At 40.1% G+C, this 26816-nt stretch overlaps 4 protein-coding genes across 7 annotated transcripts in view; 3 read left to right on the forward strand and 1 right to left on the reverse strand.

The window, feature by feature from the left end:
* The window catches only part of LOC126378817 (myosin-2 heavy chain), a 40930-nt gene extending 24948 nt beyond the window's left edge, over nt 1–15982 (forward strand). The window contains exons 13-16 of one of the 2 annotated variants that reach the window (XM_050027235.1): nt 8745–8876; nt 9022–9153; nt 10017–10087; nt 12969–15982. In XM_050027235.1, coding sequence (XP_049883192.1) covers nt 8745–8876; nt 9022–9153; nt 10017–10087; nt 12969–13180 — 547 coding nt within the window. In that variant the 3' untranslated portion in view covers nt 13181–15982. Of the gene's footprint in view, nt 1–8744; nt 8877–9021; nt 9154–10016; nt 10116–12968 lie in introns of both variants that reach the window. The other variant, XM_050027236.1, reaches the window with a different exon arrangement.
* A 656-nt stretch (nt 15983–16638) lies between these two features.
* LOC126378899 (zinc finger protein 267-like) lies at nt 16639–20312 on the forward strand. 2 transcript variants are annotated; one of them, XM_050027399.1, is made up of 2 exons: nt 16639–16891; nt 18784–20312. In XM_050027399.1, exon 2 carries the CDS (start codon nt 18829–18831, stop codon nt 20293–20295), a length of 1467 nt encoding a protein of 488 aa, XP_049883356.1. In that variant the 5' UTR covers nt 16639–16891; nt 18784–18828; the 3' UTR covers nt 20296–20312. The 2 variants fall into 2 exon arrangements, with proteins under 2 accessions (XP_049883356.1, XP_049883357.1); XM_050027400.1 differs by lacking the exon at nt 16639–16891 and adding an exon at nt 16922–18151.
* A 982-nt stretch (nt 20313–21294) lies between these two features.
* LOC126378990 (39S ribosomal protein L43, mitochondrial) lies at nt 21295–22781 on the reverse strand. Its single transcript, XM_050027566.1, has 3 exons — nt 22558–22781; nt 21910–22016; nt 21295–21790 (listed from the first exon to the last, which is right to left on the reverse strand). The coding sequence occupies exons 1-3, from the start codon at nt 22692–22694 to the stop codon at nt 21477–21479; spliced, it is 558 nt and encodes a 185-aa protein (XP_049883523.1). The 5' UTR covers nt 22695–22781; the 3' UTR covers nt 21295–21476.
* A 317-nt stretch (nt 22782–23098) lies between these two features.
* LOC126378833 (mannosyl-oligosaccharide glucosidase) overlaps nt 23099–26816 on the forward strand; it is a 32601-nt gene continuing 28883 nt past the window's right edge. For both annotated transcript variants that reach the window (XR_007568147.1, XM_050027264.1), the window contains exons 1-3: nt 23099–23448; nt 24862–25007; nt 25294–25471. Coding sequence is in view for 1 of the 2 variants with exons in the window: in XM_050027264.1 (XP_049883221.1) it covers nt 23224–23448; nt 24862–25007; nt 25294–25471 (549 nt within the window). In the remaining variant the exon portion in view is untranslated. The remainder of the gene's footprint in view (nt 23449–24861; nt 25008–25293; nt 25472–26816) is intronic.

Here is a 26816-nt window from a genome sequence, read left to right on the forward strand (position 1 = left end):
CGGACAACTGTCGAGCGCGCCGCGCGCTCGCGGCTCGCGAGCGCGGGCGGCGATCACCGCGCCCCGCCTACCCCTCGGGAGAGCTCGACAACGTTCGTGAACGTTCGGCTCGACCCTAGTAACTCTCACAATGCAAAACAAAAAATCATTTGCCTACATTCTCACCCCCTTGTTTCTTAAACACTTTTGTCAGTAGGCAAAACAGCTAACTTAACTACAGGCCTTTTCATTACACCTTTACTAGTTTTAACAGTGACAACCCTAACATGTCCATCAGGGCCTGGGTGAACCGCACTGATAATTCCTTTGGGCCAAGCGTTGCGAGGTTGAGCCTCATCTAAAATTAATACAACATCACCAACCTTTACAGGAGGGGAAGTTTGAACCCATTTCTGTCTACGCTGCAAGGTGGGCACATATTCTTTTAACCACCGTGACCAGAACATGTCTGCGAGAGCTTGAGCCTTTCTCCACGCTTTTCTACCTAACAAATCAGACGCGTCAAAATATCCCAGAGTGGAAGCACCTGACGCGTTTCCCAACAGTAGGTGATTAGGAGTCAACGCTACTGGACCTTCGGCATCAGTTCCCACATACGTCAACGGTCTGCTGTTGATCGTCATTTCAACCTCCGTCAGAAAAGTAGCAAGGGTCTCCTCACGAAGGACACGTTCTTTTAAAGTCACTTTCATAGCCGTTTTAATCGTCCTTATCAGCCGTTCCCAACAACCACCCATGTGGGGAGAGGCGGGGGGATTCATGCGCCATTCAATGCCCTTAGTTACCACAAATTCACTCAGCTTATCAGTATCCAATGTCCGTAGTACCGCCCTCAGTTCGGCATCCGCTCCAACAAAATTTGTCCCTCTGTCGCTAAACATTACAGCCGGTTGTCCTCTTCGGGCTATAAAGCGACGAATAGCCATAATGGCGGAGTCGGCTGACAACGACGAGGCCAACTCTAAATGTACGGCACGAGTTACCATGCACGTGAAAATGACTCCCCATCTTTTCTCACGACGCCTACCAATCGCTATCTCCATAGGACCAAAATAGTCAATACCACAATGTACAAACGCTCTTCTGGTATCTTCGAGCCTAGCAGCTGGTAAATCAGCCATCTTGGGGGCGACTGGTTCTGCACGCCGTATACGACACACTTGACATCTAGCAATGACCGTTTTCACCGTTCGTCTGAGCTGTGTAACCCAAAATTTTTCCCTGACCAAGTTCAACACAGTCTCATGATTCGCGTGATGTAAACGTTTATGATAATCGTCTATTAGCAATCGAGTAATCGGGTTCCGACCATCTAGTATGATGGGATGCTTCTCATCGAACGACAAGCTAAAGGCTGAGCTCAAACGTCCTCTCACCCTGATCATACCATCATCCTCAAATAGAAATGGATCCAAAGTACGTATTGTGCTCTTAGCCGATAAGGCAGTTCCTGAACGTAGCAGACCTAACTCCTCACTAAAGGATTCTCGTTGCGCCTGTCGATATAAAATCAGTTCAGCCTCACGCACGTTTTGAGCAGTCAAAAGTAGAGTTTGTTTTCTACGACACAATCCTATAAAGGCGACCACTCTAGCCACGACTCGCACAGCCCTCGTCCAAGACGAAAATCTGCTCACATCAACCACGGGATCATACTGCTGAACTGCGTGGACCTTCTGCACACGTTCCAGGTCAGTATCGACTTCTGCTTCTGAGTTCTCTACCGGCCAATTCTCTGGAGGCAACAACAAAAAATCTGGGCCCGAATACCACAAATTATAATCACAGGGTCGATTATCCTTAGTAGCCACATCCGCGGGATTATCAGCAGACGGCACCCATCGCCACTCACTTACATCAGACTTCGAGTCAATTTCTGCCAGCCGATGTGATACAAATTTCTGAAAATCACGAGGATCTGAATTTATCCATTTTAAAACAGTTTTCGAGTCCGTCCACAGATATCTACTAATTATCGACAAGCCATGCTCCTTCTGTACTGTAAAAGCCAATCTACATGCAAGCACCGCTGCCTGGAGTTCCAATCGAGGGATGGAAACAATTTTCAATGGGGCGACTCTGGCCTTGCCTGCCACCATTGTGACCACTGTCCCTTCCAAACCGCCACGAACGATCAAATACGCTACTGCAGCATATGCGACCTCACTCGCATCACCAAATACGTGTAGTTTTACGCGTGTGGAATTGAAACCATACCACCGAGGCACACGCATACTCACTAACTCGCCAATACTTTCAAGCCATCTTTGCCAATCTTTATACTGATCTTCTTTCAACCCTTCATCCCATCCTATGCCGGACCTCCATACCTTCTGTAATAGTATCTTCGATTGAATAGTAAACGGACATAACAAACCTAGAGGATCGAAAATACTCATAATAAACCTCAAAAATTCCCTTTTAGTCGGCACTGCTCGACCCTCAACGATTTCCGGTGACAGCTTTTTAAAGGACAGATCAAACGCCAACTGATCAGTTTCTGGTATCCAAATCATGCCTAACGTGCGTTCACTGTTGTTAGGAGACTTATCCAAACTGACCTTGCCAGGTACAACCTCAGGCAATTCCCGTCGCAGCTCAGGTGAATTGGTTATCCAACCCCTAATCGTAAAACCACCAGCTGCGTGAATCATGGAAACTTCCTGGATTAACTGTCGTGCCTTGTCAACAGTGTCGACGCTATCTAAGTAGTCGTCCATGTAGTGACGTTCGTGGACAGCTCTCACGGCCTCTGGGTACTCATCCTGAAATTCATCAGCATTTTTGTTTAGGATATATATAGCTGTAGTAGGTGACGATTTGGCTCCGAAAATCATTGAATTCATGACGTACGTGTCAGGGTCGCGCTGCTTCTCTTCACCCCCTGTCCACAAGAAAAGTTGCGCGCCCTGATCCTCCCGACGTATTTTTATTCTCAGAAACATGTCGGCAATGTCCGCTGTGAAGGCCACAGGGCCGCATCTAAATTTGAATAAAATTCCTAATAACGAATTTAACATATCTGGGCCTGATAACAGGTTGTCGTTCAGGCAAGTACCTTGGTATGTGGCTGCCGCATCATATACCAATCTTAATTTGCCAGGCTTATTAATATTGGCAACGCCAAAATGGGGCAGCCACCATACCGGGTTCACACCCATCGGGCCATCAACTGGTTTCGCGTACCCTTCATCTAGCAGACGCTGGATTTGTGTTCTGTAAGCTTCCGCATAAGAAGGGTCTCTACCCATTTTTCTTTCTATCCCAGCCAATCGTTTCCGGGCATAGTCATAATTATCGGGTAAATATACCTCGTCTCGCGCCCACAGTAGTCCCACCTCCCAACCACCCTCGATGCGGCGGCTGGTATCATCCAGGATTTTACATGCGCGTTCCGTTTCTATATTCTTCCGTGACACTTCAGCTATACCTATAGATTCAAGCTCGAATTGTTCCTTCACAAGATCATAAAGATTGTCTGTGTTTCCTGAAACGAAATAAACGGACTCCTTTTCGGACATGGTATTGACGCCCAGCGGCCCATGTATAACCCATCCCAACTTTGTCAGGGACGCGACCGGTTGACCGGATTTACCTCGCCGAATCTCCTGATTTACTATCAACTCCCAATTGTCCTGTCCAACAAGTAACAACGGCTTCATACAGTCAAGGTCACCAAATTCTAAACCACGCAAATGTGCGTTATTCGTAAAAACTCTAGCAGGCACATTCTGAGGCGGTAAGTTAATATTTTTCATAGTACGTAAATTAATAGGATGTGACATTCCGTTCGGGCCCTTTATCAGTGCAGTTACCCTACAAGATGTCTCGTCAGTAACAATTTCTCCACTAGCAGTAATTATTTTTAAAGGAAATGATGATTCACTCGAAGTAGGATAAATGCTACTGTCTATCAAGGACACTGTGGCGCCATCGTCTAACAGCGCGTAACACTTCACATCACTATTATTCACCGAAACAGTAACTGGCATAACTTTTAATAACGTATGTGTATTACGCTCACCCTTGAGGCTCGTCATCGTTACCGTCTCTGCTCTGCTCACTCCGGAAGTAGTACCGCCGTGCGCGGACTCCGCTCTGCTCGCCCCGGAAGAAGCGCCGCCGTGCGCGGGCCCCGCAGCAGCGTCGCTCACGCCAGGCCGCCGGCGCGCACCTCCGTCACGCTCACGCCGGTCGTTGTCATGACGGTCATGACCCGCAGTGAACGAGTGTAAGAGTATGTGATGTGACGACCGACACTTGTTACATCGTTTCGCGTTACAGTGATAACGAGAGTGTCGTTTAATTAAACACTTAAAGCACAGTTTATTGTTTCGTGCAAAGTCCCACCGTTCATCCACCGTCAACGTCGCGAATACTTCACATTCCGTTATCAAATGTTCTTTTTCACACGCACATATCATCACGACGTCAGAACTCACGCCCGACGCATTAATGTCCGCCGGTGGTAGTTCCACGCTGGCGCACACGCGGTGTGTTGACGAACGACGATCACGATACTTGTCGTTGTGTGCAGTGCCGGCGCCGGCAGCGGCGTTCCCAGGTCCAGCTGCGACATTACTCCGGTTGCGGTAAGTAGATTCGGTATTCACCCTACTAGTACACACAGGTAAGTAATATGCTGACGCTCTCGACAGATGACTTAGGAAATCGAGCACCACGTTCAAGTTCGGCGAAATACGTAAGTCCACTCCGTCACGTCTATTGATTTTCATAGCATATTCACCGTACTGCGATCTCTGTACTGGAGTTAACTTGCTTAATATCTCATTTGTCAACTGTGGATTGTTTATGTAGCCTTCTGCCTTAATATTGGTTAGTACAAATACACAATTTCGTACTACCGAAGTTAAATGCCGTAGCTCAATACCACTCTCCGATACTTTAGGTAGTTTTCTAATTTTATTCAAGGCTGTCTCAAGCAGTAAGTTCGGATGACCGAACTCCTCTTCCAGAGCGTCAATAACCACCTCCGGTTGCGATCCCGTCCGTAGCAGGTCTTCCACAGCGTATTTCGCCGCACCGCGTAACGAGGTTTGTAATCGAACTATATTCTCATGTGTGTTATAGGCAGATGCGGTAAAATCGTAAGCCCTTCTATAGGCTATCCAGTCTACGGGGTTCCCATCGAACAAAGGTAAGTCATACTGTTTCGGCCTCTGTCTCGCCATACTCGTAATAGCTTCGGCAAGTTGTAATATATCGTTGTTAATAACTGCGACGGGTGAAGAGGGGTGTGCGGGTGCGGGTGCAGGGCGCGCGGCAAAACGGCTCGGCTCGCGCGCGGCCGCCGCGCCGCCACCGCTGCCTTGCGTGATGTACTTCGCGGGGCGCGGGGGGTTGGCGGGGCGCGCGTCGGCGGCGTACGGCGGCGCCGCCCGCGCTTCGGGCTCTAACAAGTTATCATAAGGGTGGAGTGCGTTCTCTTCTGAATTCAGCCACTCTTCCACTCTCCCATGGCCATTACCGAACTGTGACTTGCCCCACTCTCTTTCTTCTTCTATTTCTGCGATATCCGCTGCTAACTTTTTCTTAATGAGTTGTGTGTTAATTTGTACTATCTCCTTTTCTGCCTCGTACTCCGCTCGCAGGCGCGCGGCTTCGCGGCTGGATTGTCGTGAGCTCGACGACGCAGGAACTCCTCCACTATGGCGAGGCACCGCGCGCATAGTGGCCGATGACGTCGATGTCAACTCACTAGCCCTTTCTGTCTCCATTCGCGCCTGGCTTCTTGTCAAACAGCCTATTTTCTTTTCCATAGTAATTATTCGTGAACGATCCGGCTCGAAGGACCATGTAATTAGTAAGGTGCGGGGTTCATTAGTGTTCACGAAATAAAATATCACTGTTCAATAATAATATAGTCTAATAAGGTTATTAAGGTACAAAACGTTACACAATTACACACACAACAGTAAAACACAAATATTGTCTTATTTAAGATGAATTCAGACGTATGAACAGCAGAAAGCACAGAAATGTTAGGTAATTCAGAGTTTACGAGGGTCGAGTCGAGTCTCTCTCTACAAACGTGCGCGCGTGTGCTAGTTCTAACGTCTCGCGGACAACTGTCGAGCGCGCCGCGCGCTCGCGGCTCGCGAGCGCGGGCGGCGATCACCGCGCCCCGCCTACCCCTCGGGAGTAGTGCTGCAAAGAACTTTAGGCTTTTAGCCCTTATTTTAAGACTAGACTGTTAAATAAAAAGCTTAGTAGGCTAAAAACCTATAAAGCCATTTAGTACTTGCGGCTAGGCTAGGGTTAAGCCTATTCAAGCCTATTGGTTATAAGCCTAAAGGCCTTAAAAAGGCCTAACCTTGTTTAAGACTAATTTAATAAAATAAGACGCTCAAAAAGCCTATGAAGCTCTTAGACCTTAAGGTTATTTAGGCTATACATACAGTCCCTTTCTCAAGTAAAAAAAAGTAAAAGTGTGGGTGGGTACAACAAACTTTAAAAACATATATACCTACACAAACACTGTGAAAAATTGATTTATTGTTAGATGCACAACTAGCTAACTAACTATGAATATTGAAAATAACTTCTTACTATCAATTAGTATGGAAATAGTCTAATAATTATAGTAATACGCCTAGCCTTCACGCCCTAGAAACGCGGTTTCCTTCTGTGCCGTCTTCCCCACCCCGCGCATCGTGCTTCACTTTTTATTTAATATTTTTTACTAAGGGACTACTACCAGTGATACACAATTTCAGACAGTCCCTCAATATTTGTAAAACGTGGCGAAAACAACCGATTTTTAAGGCCAATATCATGTGTGAATTTTATGTAGCTCCAATAATATTATATACATACGTATCGAATTGATAACTCCCTTTTTTGAAATCGGTAAAAAGGCTTTTACTAAAAAATGATAATAAAGACTCCAGTCCCAAAAAGCCTACTACTTTAAAAAAAGCTATAGGCTTTTTAAAAGCCTACTACATTAAAAAGGCTATAGGCTTTTTTAAAGCCTACTACTTTAAAAATGGCTAAAAGTTTTTTAAAATGACGAAGCTTTTAAAGCCCTATTTTACTGGTCTAGTCCCAAAAAGGACTCGGTAGGCTGAAATTTAGGGCTAAAAGCCTAAAGTCCTTTGCAGCACTACTCGGGAGAGCTCGACAACGTTCGTGAACGTTCGGCTCGACCCTAGTAACTCTCACAATGCAAAACAAAAAATCATTTGCCTACAGTACCTACTTATCTAATTTTGTACGGAATGCTTTTTTAGGCTATCTGACGTCGAAAAATCAATTGTCCTTTTGAATTCATACACTGATACCCGTATTCTAAGATGTTATCTCGAACCTTTCTCGTCTCCGTCCTCGGTTGAGGCAACCTCAAGGAAGACCTGGAACTCAGCTCAAAATCGGTATTCTTAGACGGTGCCTCAACCTTAACTCGAGTTTACTCCAGTAACTTATGACGTCATTAATTTCGTATTATTATGTTGGCAGAATGACATGCTCGACTCCAATTCAATTTTTGAAGTATGGCTTCTGTCATTTTTGACAATTCTGGCAGTGTCGAGGTTGGAGAATACACGTGGATCCGAAGTGAATCAAATTATCGGTGTTGTTGTAGAATCAAAGTCTAAAAAAAAGAAAATTGTTAGTTTTCGTTATTATAAACATACTTCCATTATTTAAATACTAAAAGCATAGGACGTACGGCCGTAATGCTCGTGACCGTTCACGAGCATTAATATGTATCCACTTTGGTACCATGTCACATTAACTTTTTTGACAAATTGTACTGTAAGTCTCACTAAATGTCAAATATGTTAGTGCGACAGAGTCCTATAGTGGGTACATTATATTGCTCATGACTGTACACATGTAAATAATTATAATCTAATTTTGTACATTTCAATAAGTATACTTAAAAATAATAAATATTATAGAGAAGTGAAGGTGGGTTAATAAATTAGCCATGTTAATAGGGCGAGGGAGGGAAGAAGGTAGAATGATGCTCGACTCCAGTGAGTAAAGTCCTCAAGTCGAGGGCGTAAATGCTCAGCTGAGGCCGAGTCGAATGGAAGAACTGTCGGTTGAACGTCTTAGAATACGGGTGTTAACGTAAAAAAATAAAACACAAAAAGAAATCTCTTTACTCTACGCGCCAATCTTTATTTTTCACAAGGGTGTCACTATGAAGAACAAAAAATCTCGTGAGCCCAATTCTACTTACGTTTTAAAATGTGTATTATTTTGTTACCAAAATACTGCCAAATTGGACTGACAATTATCAACTAAACATCCGACAATGAATATTTGAAGAATCAATCGCACAATTTGTAAGTGTTTCTAGTCATTAGAGTAGAATTTCTATTCATTATATTATTTACATTCATTTTATATTTTCATACTTTTGTATATTATCAAATTATTCACACTTTTTGTAAGTATCTGTCACTTATTCAATATTCGCTTTGCTTTTCTGAATTTAGCTCAAATTATTCGCTACATTTTAGAAACTAAGTTATGTAAATGTTTTATAACGATTTTGTACGAACAGTTTCAAAAAAATATATTTAATCGAGTTTTGAAAAAGGTTTTATCTATTTTCTTTATTTAAAAAAAAACTATTCCCGCCATAATTTCACTGTCACTGTCATAGTCAAACCTTTTAAATTACAAGTACAAGACAAAGGTACACTCGCTCGAACAGCCACATGACACGAATAACAAAACTTTTTGTTCCCCTATCCTATTAACAACAGAGAGGCTCTAGCGAGAGAGAAGGAGTTACGAGAGAAGAGATCAGAAGACGCCACGAAGCTCAGGCAAGCGGAACGAGCATCGAAGGACCAAGTCGAGCATTTGACAAGAAAGTGCGCTTGTTTGAGAAAACTGTAAGTAACCGAAATTTAACGAAGTTCATTCAATTTAAATAACAAAAAAAAATATTCACTCCATCAATTATGTAATCGATAATTATTTTTATTGTGATCACGTGAAGTCCATATTAAATTTATGACGCAACCGTTTAACCGACAGTTTCGACGACATGCGCGCGCGCCTATCAGCCCGCGAGCGCGCCGCGGAGCAGGACTCGCGAGCCAAGGAGAAGGAGATCCACCAGCTGCGGGCTGAGGTCGCTCGACTTACTAAGCTGCTGGTTGAGGAGAGGTGAGAGGGTTACTGAATCTACTCTAGCCCACAAGATCCCACTGCTGGGCAAAGGACCTTCCTCTTTCAAATTATCGCGGTCCTGTGCGTACTCCAGCCAGACAGGGTGACTTTGGACACGTAGAGCGGATGAAGGATACGATTACGAAAGCGGTATATATAAGCCGAAGGTTGTGGGCAGGGCTGACAGAAGACCTAGAAGGACGTTCATGGACCAAATTAATACGTACATTTAATAAAATAAAACTACCCTCATTCAGCGCTTAACGCCATCGCTCTTAGTGGCCCGTATAAATCATCATCTCCCTAGCATTATCCCGTTTTTCACAGGGTCCGCTTACCTAACCTGAAGATTTGACAGGTCCGGTTTTTTACACAAGCGACTGCCTGTCTGACCTTGCAACCCGCGAAGGGAAAACCACCCCAATACAGGTTAGGTCACATACCTCCGAAAATGCATTTCTCGAGAATTAAGGTTTTCTCACGATGTTTTCCTTTATCGCTGAGCACGTGATAATAATTTATGATCCAAACATGAATTAGAAAACAAATTCGAGAATAATTGGTTGGTGCTGGATTTGAACCTGCGACCTCAAAAGGCAAGCGTTGTACCAACTGGGCTACCACAGCTTTTGTTCCTTGTATAAATAATAATAAGTATACATAACTACAATGGATAACAGATGTATGAACAGAACGGACCGAGCGATGACTACGACACAACATATTATGTGTGTAATCTTCTTATTAGAATCTAACAACAATATCGATACCGCGTTCTAATAGACTACTAACGCCATCTATTGGCGTGCCCCACGAACTTTTACACAGTTGTGTTACAATAATTCATTTAACAATCCCAGCTCGCCAAAGCTAGGGGCCCGCACGCGTGCCGACGGCTGCGAGACCGCGCTATCGGCTGACGAACGCAAGGGTATGTGAGGATTACATCTGTACATATGGTAAGCTGCACATTATACATCGCTTGCACTTGTGACTGACTACGGTTTGTACCCCGTACAGTAAGGGTTTGGCCTGGCCGGATAGCAAGTCACTAAAAAGCTCCGTGCCCACGCCACGACACAACATGAAGTCGTAAGATCCACATAATACCAGCGTCGTGGTTCACGCCGCGACTTGTGCTGAGTGAGGCCCTTTTATCTCAGGACGTCCACCACCACCTTATGATCATTCTAATGAACATCACATGCTTTTTGTAATTGTTTTGTGAAAAATTTTAAGTGATGTTATTGTCTTGTCTTTGTGTGTGGCGTCCTTTTATAATAAACAATTTCTATTCTATTCTATTCTAAGTACTCAATTCATATAAGTACTGGGATAAAAAAACCTTTTTTTGTTTTGACGTGACTTATTGTAGATTTGCCGCAGATGGCATTAACTACTGATGATGGAGTTAAACAGTCCACATCAAAGCAATTCATCGAAAACAGCAATATTGCTATTTGACATTTGTTTGCATTGCGCACTTACTTGTACGCGCAAATGTCAAATTTGCAATATTGATTTATTAGATGAATTGCTTCGATGTGGCCTATTTAACCCCTCAGGTGTTAGTGACATCGAAATGAATACTGAGGGGATGATTCAGACAATGATTCTGAGTTAATATCAAGTGGAATTTAAAGTGAAAAACTTTTGTGTTTTTTTTTATAAGTATTTTCAGTCCCATATTGTTTACTTTAAACTGCATAGTACCCAAAAATAAAAATAATAAAACTTGACAATTTCAGTGGTGCTTTTTATGAGCTTTGTCATGAAATAATTTTTCAATCTTGCTATCTGGCCAGAGGAAACGTGATAATAAATATTAAGAAACCACACTATCCAGCTTGTTAGATTTGTTTGTTTCCTTTGATGTTTTAAAATGTGACGTTGGCTTTGGTTTGTGTTTGAATAGTGTAATTTTGTGTTGAAATTTTTGCCGCCACATTAGTGTCGGTTCGGACTATTTCTGACGGTCCGAACTTTTGTATGTCAGTTTCAAAACTAGAGCCATCTCTTTCTTGTACTAAAACTTTTTTTTTGTTTTGGTTTTCCCCGAAGGGTAAGGCAAAGGGAAAACTTAACTGTCATACCATAACCAATTTCTTTTTTACTCGAAGAAGTTATAGATGGGTTACCTTTGAGCACACCCCAGACACTTCATACAAACAACCTCGTTTTACACAGACACCACACATTGACGTTGTCGTACACGCGCATCTGTGTGTATGACGTCTGACACCATACGATTGAAGACTAAACTATGTCCGACGGGGGGTGAGGTAAACCTAGCTCAGACGCTGGTCTGGAGCGGAGAGTTGCCGTTCTATACGTAGTCATCATCATCAGCCCATTAACGTCCCCACTGCTGGGGCACAGGCCTTCCCTATGAATGGATAGGGAGATCGGGCCTTAAACCATCACGCGGGCCCAGTGCGGATTGATGGTTATTAACGACTGCTAATGCAGCCGGGACCAACGGCTTAACGTGCCTTCCGAAGCACGGAGGAGCTCGAGATGAAAACGTTTTTTTTTGTGGTCACCCATCCTATGACCGGCCTTTGCGAAAGTTGCTTAACTTCAACAATCGCAGACCAAGCGCGTTTATCGCGGCGCCACCGAGCTCCTCTCTCTATACGTAGTATTATTCCATATTCACTTTAAGTGGGACATGTAATATACACATACAGCACATATCTACTCACTGCCGCACACTCGTAAGAGAAAATCAACAAAAAAATAAAAAATAATAAAAAAGTTTATTTAGGTAAAATCTACGACACACATACATACATACATAAACAGCCTATAACGTCCCACTGCTGGGCACAGGCCTCCCCTCAATCAACCGGAGGGGGGTATAGAGCATACTCCACCACGCTGCTCCACTGCGGGTTGGTGGAGGTGTTTTTACGGCTAATAGCCGGGACCAACGGCTTAACGTGCCCTCCGAAGCACGGAATCATCTTACTTTTTCGGACAATCAGGTGATTCAAGCCTGAAAAGTCCTTACCAAACAAAGGACAGTCTCACAAAGTGATTTCGACAATGTCCCCATCGGGAATCGAACCCGGACCTCCAGATCGTGAGCCTAACGCTCTAACCACTAGACCACGGAGGCTGTTACGTTGATGTTTTAAATGTATATGTACGACACACATATACATTTAAAACATCAACGACTCTTAAACGCATCTCAAAACAAAACCGTCACACAACATGAACCATGGTTTATGTACTTTCGCGTGCACTTGGTCCCGTCTATAATTTCTCTGAGTTTTTTTTTTATTATTAGAAAACTAATTGATAAGACATACTAAAAGTAGGTACTCAGATAAGTAGTTTTTTTTTTTTTCTATTTTGTTGTGTTTTATTAATATTTATAAATGCGAAATTAATTAACGAGTACATGAATCTAATAGGTACCTAAATATGATAATGTAAATACAAAATTACATTCTAAAATAATCTACAACCTAAAACAGATACAAAATTGTGAATTCTCGCTGTAAATTATTGTGTTAGCTTAAATCTATGCTATGAATTGAGACTTAAATTGATTTCTTCAGCTTTTGTTATTTCTAACTAGGCTCTACTGTAATTTAATGAAGCAATCTTGTTTTTTTAATTTTATGCTTGCCGGCATTAGAGCCGGGAAAGGGGAACAAAATGGGCGTTCGATTTTACTTTTTTTTTTCATACTATATCCCGTTTTTCCGGCGGTCTGTAGCGAGTAGTTCAAATTGATTGTAAAAAGATTGTTTCATTATCAAATTCAAACATCATTTTTATCATTTTTTTTTATGTAACAGGACACCGTTCTTCTGTGCCCGCCCGTAAACGCCCGATAGTGGCTGAATACCCGCCCCCGTCTGCGCTGAAAATAGAACCCCAATATGGCCGCCAAAGATCGAAAAGTGTCGATCTACCAGCAGTCCCAGTGCCTGTCAGAGTGAAGCAGTTAGAAGAGATCAGTAAATCCAGGGATAATTTGCACGATGAAAAGAAAAATTTTAAAAGTTAGGTTAGGACGGATATTATCTTAACTTAAATAAATAAAAAAAGAAAAAGCAGTTTTAAAAAACATGAGTACAAAAAAAGTTTCTGGCCAGTATTTATTTACGTCGTGTAGGTAATAGAAAGTAGATTGCAACAAAACTTTTTGAATAAAAGTAGATTTGGAAAGAGTTACGGAAGGATACAAGTAAAGATAAGCGAATTTAAAACTTTGTCTGTTTTTTATAAGGGGACCCCATATGCACAATGAATTTAAAGGAGAAAATTAAATGTATAAAGTCTTAAATCGGATAGGATTAAAATTTTTGCATTGACTACAGCGAATAGGCATTTGCCAGGTAAGCGTGATCCACCCTAGACCACTTCGTCACTTACCATTAGATGATATTATATTGTGGCCAAACGCAAGCATAAAAAAAATAAAAAAAAATGAGGTCTTGTTATTTTTGGTATTATTTATTCAACAACAAAACAGACTTACTTACAGGCGAATCCAATGCGCCTGATAACTATTTAAAATAGTTTTCTAATAATACCTCTTTAAAAACCCTCAATAGGTGCAGATTTTGCCTTGCTACAAAAGCGCTATCTCTATTTTGTATCCAATTTGGAATACTTTGTACTCTTTGACATTCATTTTGACGTGACTGCAACGAAGTGAAAAGAGTATTTTAAGTATCGCTATGGGGGGGATTAACCCCCGTATTCTAAGAAACTCGAAACTTCATTCACTCATTCATTCACTCGACTCGGCCATTTTGGTATTTTAATTTGACATTTACGCCCTCGACTTGAGGACTTTACTCACTGGAGTCGAGCATGTCATACTGCCAACATAATAATACGAAATTAATGACGTCATGAGTTACTGGAGTAAACTCGTGTTAAGGTTGAGGCGCTGTTTGAGAATACCGATTTTGAGCTGAGTTCGAGAAAGACCTTGATTTTGCCTCTTTTTTTATATTGGCCAAGTATGTTGGCTCAACTATGCCTGATGGTAAACATAGAGAAGCCCTAATTGCAGTAGCAACTGAAAACGCAACGCAATGAGTCAGTTTCGAATCAGTTGCAACTGCCATACTGGCCGAACAGGTGCTTCGCTTAAAGAACCCCATGCTCATGGACTGAGGATGAGGGCTAGGAAGGTTGGAGTTAACATTTTAGAATATGGGCGTCACATTCGAATATTTGAGGGGGTTTTAGGCGACTCTTCTTAGATCTAATTTGGTAGGTGAAAATAAAGGGACTGGTAGCTAATGGCTGCCTTACTGCAATTTAGTTTTAATTATAAATGTATTTAATTCATAATAGAAACGGGTTTTTCATTTTTATTCGCAATGAAAAATGATGTGTAAACGTGGCGAATCAAGTATTTATTCGTTGTCTGTGCCATTTCGAGGTTGTTTTTTTTTTTTTGTAAACGAAATAATTACATTTGAAAGTTACTATGTCGTAGATATACTCTTGCCGTACTCGAGACCTTCGAAGTAAAATTAGATTAGAAAATAAGCACTTATTAGCCTCGATTCCTGCAGACACCTCCTAATTTTATTTTAAGTTATACCCGTCATATTCTTATCCGCCGAAAAGGAAAGGGACGGATGATTGACAACAAGTTAATTTTAAAACGAATGAATAACCCGAGCGAATAAAATAGGCATCTCGCTGGTATGCAATCCGTTTGACGTGCTGACTACTTAACTCTGTCAGGTTATTGGTCGATGTAAAATTTTTAGACGGTTGTTTTGGATTTCTCCTTAAAATTGACGTGTGTTCCGTTTTTATGCCTGTCGATTACACGTCCCTTTCTTTTTCAGCGGATAAGAAAATGACAGGTATAACTTAAAATAAAATTAGATGGCGCCTGCAGGAATTAGCACCACATTGATGTCGATTCTGGCCTATTCCGGTGTTCATACATACATAGCCTGTAAACTGTAAACCACCCAGACGTGGTTTCGGGTTTCATTCACAAGCACAGCCACTGGGTTACGAATATTTTAGCTAACAAAACCTACGTAGGCTAGGCTATTTTAAAACTTAATCAATTGAGATACTTTTTACGAAACGTCCAAACGAAATTTATAGCGTCCAAACCAGTATTAAAACTATTAACGTCCGTCATTTACGCTGTGTATAAAAAATAAGAACTGTCTAATTGTAAAATTGCCGAGAATATTCCCGGCATTCAACTGCCGTTAAAAAGGCCACATCGAAGCAATTCATCTAAAAAAAGCAATATTGCTATTTGTCATATATTGTGTGCACGGCGCACTTACTTTTCGCTATCGACCCACTAGGGTCGATTAATTCTTTCAAATATTTTTCCTCTCAGACGACGCCCTGAACCGAGGTTCGCGCCCAACTGAGCACCCTCAGGCCTGTTGTCTTAAACGTTGTACCGGGTGAGAGCCTTCAGCACTCCCCATTTGTCCGGCCAAGTAGTTAATGCCATCAGTGGCAAATCTACAATAAGTCACGTCAAAAAAAAAGAACTTACTTTTATATGCGCAAATGTCAAATTGCAATAATGCTTTTTTTAGTGCTGCCTGTGCTTCCAAAAGTCCGGGCCTCCATAGGCCCGAGATATGAAAAAGACATACAATAATAATAATAATAATTGCGTCGATGTGGCCTTCTTAACCCCCTAAAGATATATTACCTAACTTTTAGGCAGATAAGATCAGAGTAAAAGAAACAATAATTTGAAAGAGAAAAGCTGCCAGTGTCCTCTAAAAAAAAGAAAAAAAAAAGAAAAAAAAAAGAGTTTCTATTAAAGAGTTTTTATACAACGAGAACAATCCCACTTTGGGAATTTTTCGGGAACGGCTAATCACTCCTACGTACGTAGTTTTAAAACTATTAAGTTCGGTCGGTCCGAATCGACACCAACGATTGCAATATTTATTAATATTACAAAATGTTAGGTACCTATGCAATCTTTCGAATTTATAAGTTTATCTTATTATTTCGAAATATAAAAAAATCTCAAAATAATAAAAAAAATACTCATTACTTATTTAAGATGAAGTTGTATCTACTCGTTCGCTCTGTAAATATTACTTTTTTATAAATAAATTATAAGGAATTATCCTGTTTTTATTTGAACACATAACCCTTATTTTGAAAATTACGAGACATCAATGAAAGATTCAAAATCGAGAATAAAGAAGCGGTGTACGCGTAGGCTGAAAGAAAGTGTCTATACTTACATAACAATAGAAAGAAAGTAAGAAAATATGAATAAAACCCTATAATCGTATAATACTATGGCTCTGTCCACCCCATTACGAATGACGTGCCTGATTTTTTGTATTTGTGCAAAAACAAAACGCACTTACCGTTGCGTTTTTATTGAGACATATATTCGCCAATACATAAAACAACAAATACGACAATTTTTTTTTTCTCTTTCTATGATGTAAACTAAATCAGTTTTGAAACTAATAAGACGGAGACGTCAAATCAAAAGGTTTTTTTTGTTTTGCGCCTCTGGCATTTAAAAAATTAAAAATCAATATTTGGTTGAAATATTGGTGTAATTTGGCCAGAAACGTGTAACGGAAACTATGTACATTACTTATTCATTTTCATTTTTTAGTCTCCATAAATTTTAGTTTTGTACATTTTGAACTATTCGGACATAATTTGTTCATCGTACCTACATTTCCGCCGGTGTTTTGAATATTTAATAATAAACCTTTACTTTAGCAAAAAGGTAAGTATATAACATAAATAATTAAAAAGTGATAAAAGTAATTAAGTATTAGATTTATATTCGCTTAGCGATCTCCACGATAAAACGACAAGATTTTGCTATTCTTATTATTTGCTATTTTCTTATTATTAGTTTATAAAGGGTGTTAGTGACATCGTAAAAAAAAAACTGAGGTGACTGAGGGGGATGATTCAGACCATGATTTTGAGTTGATATCAAGTGATATTTTCCCTCGCAAATTCATGATTTTTTTCAATTAATCAGTTGATATCAAGTGGAATTTTCTGTCGCAAAAGTATGGAACTGATAATAATTTTAAAAATTTCATGAATTTTCCGACAGGAAATTCCACTTGATATCAACTCAGAATCATGGCCTGAATCATCCCCCTCAGTGGCTTCAGTATTTGTTACGGTGTCACTAACACCCATACATACTTGTATGGCTACCCATACAGACTTATATGGGGTGGAAGTAACATCGTAATGAATACTGAGGGGGATGATTCAGCTCATTATTCTGAGTTAATATCAAGTGGAATTTTCCACTGCAAAAGTATAGAATTGAATATTAATTGAAAATAATTACAAAAACACAAAAACATCTTGAATTTTGCGACAGATTTGTGAATTCCACTTGATATCAACTCTGAATCATGGTCTGAATCATCCATCCCCCGCGGTATTCGTATAGTTAGATCTGTTATGACTGGTAAGACTTGAGGTAGTTCTCTACATACTGTAATACACACACCTACACAAACTCACGCCCGTAATCCCTAATGGGGTGGGCAGAGCCACAAGTAATCAAAGACAACTTGCAGCCACTGTTGATACGATGTCGTAAGCGTATACTGTAATACAAATGGCAGATTTTAAATAATACCGTACATAATCATGCCCGCATCCCTATCGGCGTGGGCAGAACCACAAGATTTGTAGGTAGGTATTATTTGAAAGTTGTGAGGGCCGAACTGAATACAGCCCGCGAGATCACTGCAACCTTGTCAGATCTATTGTGACCTAAATCCCTACATTTAAAAATCCTCCTCTAGACCGACCGGAGAAAGCTCCATGACTTCCTGGGGGCCATTATGTGGCCCCCAAGTGTACGACTTCTACTATGTATGAGAGCCTCACAGTTGCACAGCAGATGTAGTGGAGTCTCATCCTCCCTTAAGCAGAATCTGCTTAAAGGAGACTCGGTCAGCTCCATTCTGTGTAGGTGCTTATTGAGTCTGCAGTGCCCCGTGAGGTGCAGGTAGGTAACTGCATTTAGTTTAAAAAATTAAGATGAATAAAACAAATCATATGGTGACAAGGTACTCTTCTACTCATGGACAGTTTGATATGAAGCCTGTTTTTGTGACATCATCTTTTTATTATCCTGCTAACCCTGGTGGTAAATAGGCGTGAGTTTATGTCTCTTCATGGGAGTCATGTCCCTCCCCCCTTGGGCGACAGGTTGGGCCGTAGGTGGCCACTGCAATTTTATCTAAATCTCTACAGAGATAGGCTGTCTGCGACCTGGTGACATATAAGATATATAAAGACGTGATACCATATCACATTAGCTTTTTTGACAACCAAAACCGAAAAAAAATATGATAGTGCGACAGGGTTCTAAAGTGGGTACATGATATTACTCATGACTGTATTTATGTGTGCGGACAGTCTTTCTCGCTCTAGCAAATGCCGGTTCTATGTAACAGAATAGGATAAAAGTGTGATGAGGTGTTGACAAATATGGTTAGACCCTTTAACCTTGTAACGCCGAGGTTTCCAGATACAATAGTAAAACAAGTTTAGATTTTAAAGGGACTGTCGGCGTTACGACTTAAAGGTCGCCGACTTTTTATACTATACTAACATCTATTCGCCATTTTTCTTCAGCTCAACACAACCATTATTCAAGCAGAAATTCATAATAAACCAAAAATGGATATCGAACCGGAACTCAATTTTGTCATAAAACAAGAAATTGATATTAATGATATTGAATACAACATTAACAATAATTACCACCCGGACTTCAATGTGGACGTTAAAATTGAAAGTGAAGACAATGAAGAAGATTGGTGCATTAAAACTGGAGAAGAAACTCACTGTGAACAAGAAGGAAAAGATATAGAAGAAAAACAATTAGATGTATGTAAACCCTGTTCAGGAGTTGATATCTCTACAGTTGGTACCACAAATATGCCAAATGAACAAAGTTCAAACGGCATCAACTCTGGACTTAATGCCAAAAAAAAAAATACTAATGAAAGAAACCAGGCTGATGGTAACGGTAATGACGTTATAGAAAATACAATTTCCAAAGAAGATGGTAATTCATGCCAATATTTATTAGACTCCGATTCTAAAGATGAAGTGATAGTAGTTCACGAACTCCCAAATAGAGAAGGAAAAATAGTTGAATGTCAAAATATTGAATTGGCATATCAATGCAAAGATTGTTCTATTACTTTTGATAATGACGAAAACCTTTTGGAACATATCCGCGCTATACACGGTTCCAATGTAAAAGATACAAAGAGACAATACATTTTTGAGAAATCTCCTACAATGATTAATTTATATACAGATAATGATGTAGAATCAAGCACACAAGTTGATGAAGACAGGAAACAAGTTATAGGAAAGAAGTACAAATGTGCAGGCTGCAAAGAAATGTTTGCTTTCATGATTGAAAGCACAAACAATGACAATAAATGCTATAAATGCAAGCAAACACAAGCCGATGTTCCAGACGACTCCAGCGACAGCGGAGGCTTAATCATCTTGCACAACAAACCGAAGAAGAAACAAATGCACACATGTAAAATTTGTAACAAGACTTTTAAATACAAACATTGGCATGCTCACATGAGACAGGTACACGGCCCAGGGTCATACGCTTGCGAACCCTGCAAGATGGAATTCAAATGCGCGAGGTATTTGAAAAGACACATGATGTACCAACACGAAGGGGTCCTGCGCAGCTTTGAACGTAACAAACCAGAAAACGGCAAAGTTATGTGCCCGCATTGTCCTAAAACTTTCAAAAACAGTGATAACCTTACTCATCACATTCAGAATTGCCACGGCGAGCCGGTACAGTGTGATATCTGTGGCTGCACAGTGAAAAGCAAGTCGTATTTACAATCACATAAGCGTAGGAAGCATCGGAATGATAAAAAATTCAGCTGCCCCACGTGTTCGAAGCAGTTAAAGTCTCAAGAGCAAGTTCAGGTGCACATTAAAAAATGTCACAGCATTAAGAAGGAAACTTGTAAATATTGTGGGAAAGAATTCAATTGTAAGCAGTACCACCGAGCTCATCTTAAGCGATGTCCATTGAATTTGGATAGAAACAGCCAAACTGGTAAAAGGAATGAAGATTTTATTAATGTTGGTACATAAAAAGAACCTATTTGTGATGCATTGTGGTTTTATTTTATAACCATGTCACATTAACACGGTCACTGTGTATGAACCACCTATGAGGCATAATAAATTTGAAACTCATTCGTGCATGTCCCATGTGTAAGGCGCTAGGGAAATTGAGAAAAACTGCTGCAGGCTTAGCACCGTAAGCGCGCGACTCTTTCTTGCCTCGACATACGTCACCCGTCACTCTCTCACAGTACTGCACAGAAAGAGACAGACGATCTCTGTCGCGGCGAGAAAGAGTCGCGTGCTTACGGTGCTAAGCCCGCTGGGAGGCTTTTCAATTGTTTTTTTTTCTTGCCATATTGAGTCTATATACATAAATCCTAATGTGTTTATCGAAAAATATCATTGCACGTGAGAGGTCGATATTTAATTTTCAGTTACAAAGTGGTTCTGATTCCAGTACACACCATTTAATTTTAAGTTATACCTGTCATTTTCTTATCCGCCGAAAAGGAAAGGGACAGGTAATCGACAGGCATAAAATTTATGGAACACACGTCAATTTTAGGCAGGAATTTTAAAAGCCCTCCCAAATTTATATACTGGCCAATAACCCGACAGAGTTAAGTTGACAACACACGTGTAACAGGTTGCATAACAGCGAGATGTCTATACAGGGTGTAATGTAAGTGACATAGTAACGAAAACTTTGAGGGATGATTCAGGCCATGATTCTGAGTTGATATCAAATAGAATTTTCCGTCGCAAAAGTATAGAATGGAGAATAATTTAAAGACACAAAAAATTTCATGAATTTCCCGACAGGAAAATCCACTTGATATCAACTCGGAATCATGGTCTGAATCATACCCCTCAGTATTGATTATATTCTCTTTAAGGCAAGCCAATGCATAACAAATAATGCAATTGGTTTTTTTTTTAATTTTCTAATGATGCTTTGAACACCTTGAATGATCAAGCCTAGGTGCTTTCGCGTACACATTCCTTTGATTTAAATAAAACAACTTTTAACTACTTAACTATAATTTACTGTAACAATTTTACAATTAAATACTTCTTCTCTTCTATCGTGTGGGTTGTGAGGAGGAGTACTAGCATCATCAACCCTGGTGTCAGAGTTACTATTGAGCCGCCAAAGGCCCCTGACAAGACTCATGTAACAACTACTAAACACTGTTAACTAAACACTATTCCGCTGTCTTAAGGTCGCTTTCAGTCAGCTTTTGCTGCTCAAACATCAATCTCAATTTCTCAGTAGCGGTCATTGGAAGCCTGTTGTTCGCACCAAACTTAGGATCTGGTAACGAAGCCGTGTTCAACTCAGGTTCTTTGAAGGTGAACGGAGTCCACGGCCCTTGGACAGACGGATAGTCCGTATACTGGTATTTTCTTAATCGTGTACCAGAGACGTCCCCTTGCTGGGTGCGCAGAACTTCGATCCATTTCGTGATTTCCGAGTGTGTCTTGTTTTGAAGACTCATCCATACTCTGTCACCGTTCACTGAAATAGTAAATTTTGTATAAATTAAAAATAGAATTTATTAACACTTTCAAGGATAAAATGTCTACTTGCAATGTCCGAAAACACAAGGAAGGAAGGAAGGAAAGAAAAAATCTCACAATATTCAGCGACTGCGACAGGTCCACGATGTCTCCGCGGCTTCAAGTACACCACCACTCCAGGATTCTGCTTGGCGAAGTCCACCAGGTCTTGTTCTACGAAATCTCTGAAATAAATCACGTACAATGTACATACATACATGAAATCATGCCCGTAATCCCTAATGGGGTGATCCACAAGTAATCAAAGGCAACTTGCAGCCACTGTTGATATGAAGTCCTAAGATGGATATAATGGTTATGGTGACAAGTGATCAGCCTATCACCCATAACATTAGTCTAACATGTTAGAGGACACAATCCCTCTGTCGGTTTTACAACATGCCCGGGAAGACGAGCAGCTGAACGTTCTATGTTTTTTTATTGGCTCCCAGAGCAGCATAGAAGCAGTCTAAATAAAAAAATACGTAAAAACTAAAAACACATTAGATGTGGAGCAACAAAACAGATACAAATGTTAGTGGTAAACATGCGATCTAATTCAAAAAGTTTCTTTTAAATTAAAAAAAAACTTTAAAAAAGGAACCATATCAAGTATGAAAAAAATTAAAGTGGTGCAGTCTCATACGTAACGTTTACTAACGTTTAATATCTATCTACTCAGCCGTCGTTTAACATAAACCGATATTTAATACGAACTCAACTCACCTAATGCCTCTGCTAGCTCCATGGCTTTTACAAAACTTCAGTGTAAGCCTCTGTAACTGACAAACATAACGGCCAATTCCGTTCTGTAGTGGCGCCCGGACGAATCCAGACTTGAGAAATAAGTTGCTATTGGACATTTTGTCCGAATTCTAAATAATATTTACGAAAACTTACGAAACGAATGTAGTTTATAGGTTATGTTTTTCTTTCGTTCGGAATTTAATTTTAAGAATGATAATTTGACAGTTTAGGGTAACGTTTAGAAATAAAAGTTAATGAACGAATTGTTTCGTTTTTGGCCGGAATTTATAGTAATTCTGGTAATTCTATTAAAAATTAGGATAGATTTTCAATCTATTGCGATATAAAAAAGGAAATAAGAATAAACACAAGTTCCTAAAGGTTAACTTTTAGATTCAAAACTCGTTTTGGATTATCTTAATTATTGTATAAATTCCTAGGTACATAAAAGCCTTTGGAACCAAGCCAAAAAGTTTTTTGAACGAAAATCTAACGTTCAAACAATTGTCAATATCGCCCACGTATTGACGTTCATAAATCGAAGCGGCTCTTATGGAAAATATAATAAAAATCGCTGATAGTAAAGTAAATCGCGTCAATTATCAAATAATATCGCTAGCTTAATATCTGACGAATATTTCTAACATGGCTAGGCTGAAGAAACATGCGGCAATCCACGATAAACATGGGAATAATAATGAGACAAGTAGCAGTTCGGCAAGCAGTGAGGCTTCAGATAAAAAAAAGTCTTTTAAGTTCTTTTCTGGATGGAAGACTGCTGTAGGAGTTATCTGCTTGTTAGTAGCCATCTATGTCGGGACCCTAGGGTACCTGGAAACTCGAGTTAACACCCCATTTGACGATGAAAAGGTAAGTCAAATATTTTCAATGTTTTTGATTTGTATTAAAATTATCGCAATATGCGGCTAGGATACGAATAAAAAAACACGTAAAAAGTTTGGTCAAATTAGAATTACAAATTGACCCACGATTACATGATATATCTTTGTAGTTTCTGTGTAACTGGTAAAATGAAAGTGAATTCGACTATCATAACTATTATACTTAATGCCGGTAAGTACTAAACTTTCCTTTATATTATTCGTGATTTTAACAAAACCGTTTCGTGATTGTGTTTCGGAAGTAGGTACTTAATTTTTAAATTTTTTTTATCTACCTTGTATTCATTTTGATGCAGAATGTAGATTCATGTGAAAATTTTAAGTTATATCTGCGGGTGTAGCACCGTAAGCGCGCGACTCTTTCCCGCCTCGACATACGTCGCCCGTCACTCTCTCACAGTACTGCACAGAAAGAGACAGATCTCTGTCATGGCGAGAAAGAAATCAGAATCATTTATTCAACATAATTATCGTGGATAAACTTGTTGAAAGTCAATGTAACATTTTTGAATTTACATCATTTCGCAAGGTGTTATGGCTGAGGAGAAGAAGTGACAAGAAACTGCAACAGCAACATCTTTTAAAAAAAATGAGGGTACACACAAATAACTTGTAAAGTTATTTAATAACTAGAGGAACACATTCAATACCAGACATTTTTATCATTTAGGTAGTCATTAATCTTATAATAAGCTTTTTTACATATAGTAAGCTTCACATGAACTTTAAATTTATTTTGTGACAAATTTAAAATATTATCTGGTATTAATCACATGCTTACGGTGATAAGCCCGCTGTACAGTCATGAGCAATATAATGTACCCACTTTAGGACTCTGTCGCATTAACATATTTGACATTTAGTGAGACTTAGACTTGAATTTGTCAAAAAAGTTAATGTGACATGGTACCAAAGTGTTATATTAATGCACGTAACCATACTCTTACCGTACGCCGCCTTACGCTTAAGTGCGAGTGAGACGCATTCTGCGCCCTCTCCTTTACTCCTTATGGCCATATGAAACTTTTACAGACAGCATTATAAATAGAAACACTTGGTATATATGCTTGCCAATTACATGCGTACACAGCATTCACCGTAAATGAAAACAAACAAACTATATTAACACTAAACAACTAATACAATAATTAGAACAATTTTAACAAAATATAAATGTAAGTACTGTTTAACGCTTATAACGACAATCAAAGTGATTTAGCACTTCACTTTTGTAGCATTGAGGAGTATCGTTAAAAATATCAGATGTTTGTCGAAATAATCATAAGGTGGTGGTGGATGTCCTGAGATAATATCTATCTATACATAATCTACTTTATTTTTTATACATTAACAATAAACAATTCATCCTCCGCATTTCTAGGTAGTCCAGGAATCAGGGCTGATGGTCCCGGACAGGTACTGGGGATCGTACCGTCCCGGGGTCTACATGGGCATGAAGAGCCGGGAGCCACGGTCGCCCGTGTTCGGCCTCATGTGGTATGACTTCACCACCAACAACGGAGTCAGGTGTGTACCTTAATTTGGTAGTATTATTATATTATCTGGTTGACCAATCCTTTGCCTAAGGGATAGGTATATATGCACCTATGAGGCTGGCATGATCTCTATATATATTTAAGAGCTGCGCTCTTGTCGGTGGAGTAATCGCCATTCCTCTCTTCTTCCCGCCAAAACCTTCACCTCCTGATACGACACGACCTGCACCTTCTCTTTTATTTGTTTCATAAATGTTCTCCTAGGTGTACCCCTTCCTCTGACCACTCAGGGTCTTCAAAAGAAAATCCTCTTGCAGACACTGGTGTGATCAGAACGACAACCTACCCTCATACGGGTGGCTGCGGCATGATGGCGTCACATTCGGGGAGCAGAAGATAGAGGACCCTCCTCATACGATCGTGACCTCTTTTGTGAAGACCCCCGGAGGCGACCACGGAGGCCATTGGACTGTCAGAGTCAATGTCACTGCTAAGGTACGGTGAGGTGCAAAAGTCCAATCAGTTTCTTGCAAAGTTTCGTGTCTTGGTTTGGTCAGTCGATTACATAAGATCACTAAATCTTTTAAGGGGCAATGTATACGTTTTTACAATAAGATTCCCATTGACATTCAGAATTTGCCTTTCAACTGTTTGAATACAGTAGTTAATAAAGTTAGTGATTATTTAGCAGATATGAATGCATGGGATTAACTGTCTGTGAACTGATATTAGGCAGCTAAATTACTCGATTGTATAACAATATTTTATGTTTATTTTTATTTTTTTTAAAGAACGTCTAGGGCCCTGTGTCGAGGTTTATCTTGCAGCTTCTTTTCCCCGGCTATACAGGTTGTGAGACGCTGCAGTAGTTTTAGGCGGATGAGACGTTCGTTATGTAAAAATTGACGATTCAAAGTGTAACTATGTTACCTACTGAATATAGATATTTTTGAATTTGGTATTGGTATTCGCGGGTCCGCAACTCGACGTCTGAGCGCCTATTTTGAGTGATACCTGAATCGGCTGGATTACTCCAGACAGCCTAATTCCCCAATTCGTGTCCTGGTTACATGTCGTTTCTGTAATGGGCCAAAAAATATAATATTATGACAACTAATGGTTCTAATTAAAGCACATAATAACGGGTTCTTACCGCGTTTAAATGGGGATATGAGACTCCCGATATTTCGACACTGTTGCAAGTGCCATGATCACGGGATGACTGATGATGGAAGTCGAAATATCGGGAGTCTCATATCCCCATTTAAACGCGGTAAGAACCCGTTATTATGTGCTTTAATTATGATAATAACCGCGTAAACTTAAAACTAATGGTTCATAATTTCACCACTGTTTACAAATAATTCGCTGGGGTCAGTGTCTGCACTTTTGCTCTTTGGTTGTACGTTGACCAAATTGGAGATGTCCTTAGAAAAGGAGTACGATCTACTCTGAACCGGCGTGCGTGTATGAAACGATTGATGAATGTGGAGGAAGCAAGAGAAGTGTGTCAGGATCGAAGCAAAATGGAATTCCATAGTCTCTGCTTACCCCGGTGGGGAATAGGCGTGAGTTTATGTATGTGGGATATAGAAATAACTGTTTATTCTTATTCTTACATACATACATAAACTCACGCCCGTAATCCCTAATGGGGTGGGCAGAGCCACAAGTTATCAAAGACAACTTGCAGCCACAGTCGATACGATGTCGTAAGCTGGATATGATAAACCTTATGGTGATAGGGATCAGCCTATCGCCCATAACATTAGTCCATCATTAGTCTTCTTATTCTTAAATAACACGGGATATTTTAAATATCTTTACTCCTTATATTTTA

This window comes from Pectinophora gossypiella, chromosome 27 (assembly GCF_024362695.1).
Source record: "Pectinophora gossypiella chromosome 27, ilPecGoss1.1, whole genome shotgun sequence".
NCBI classification, from domain to species: Eukaryota; Metazoa; Arthropoda; class Insecta; order Lepidoptera; family Gelechiidae; genus Pectinophora; species Pectinophora gossypiella.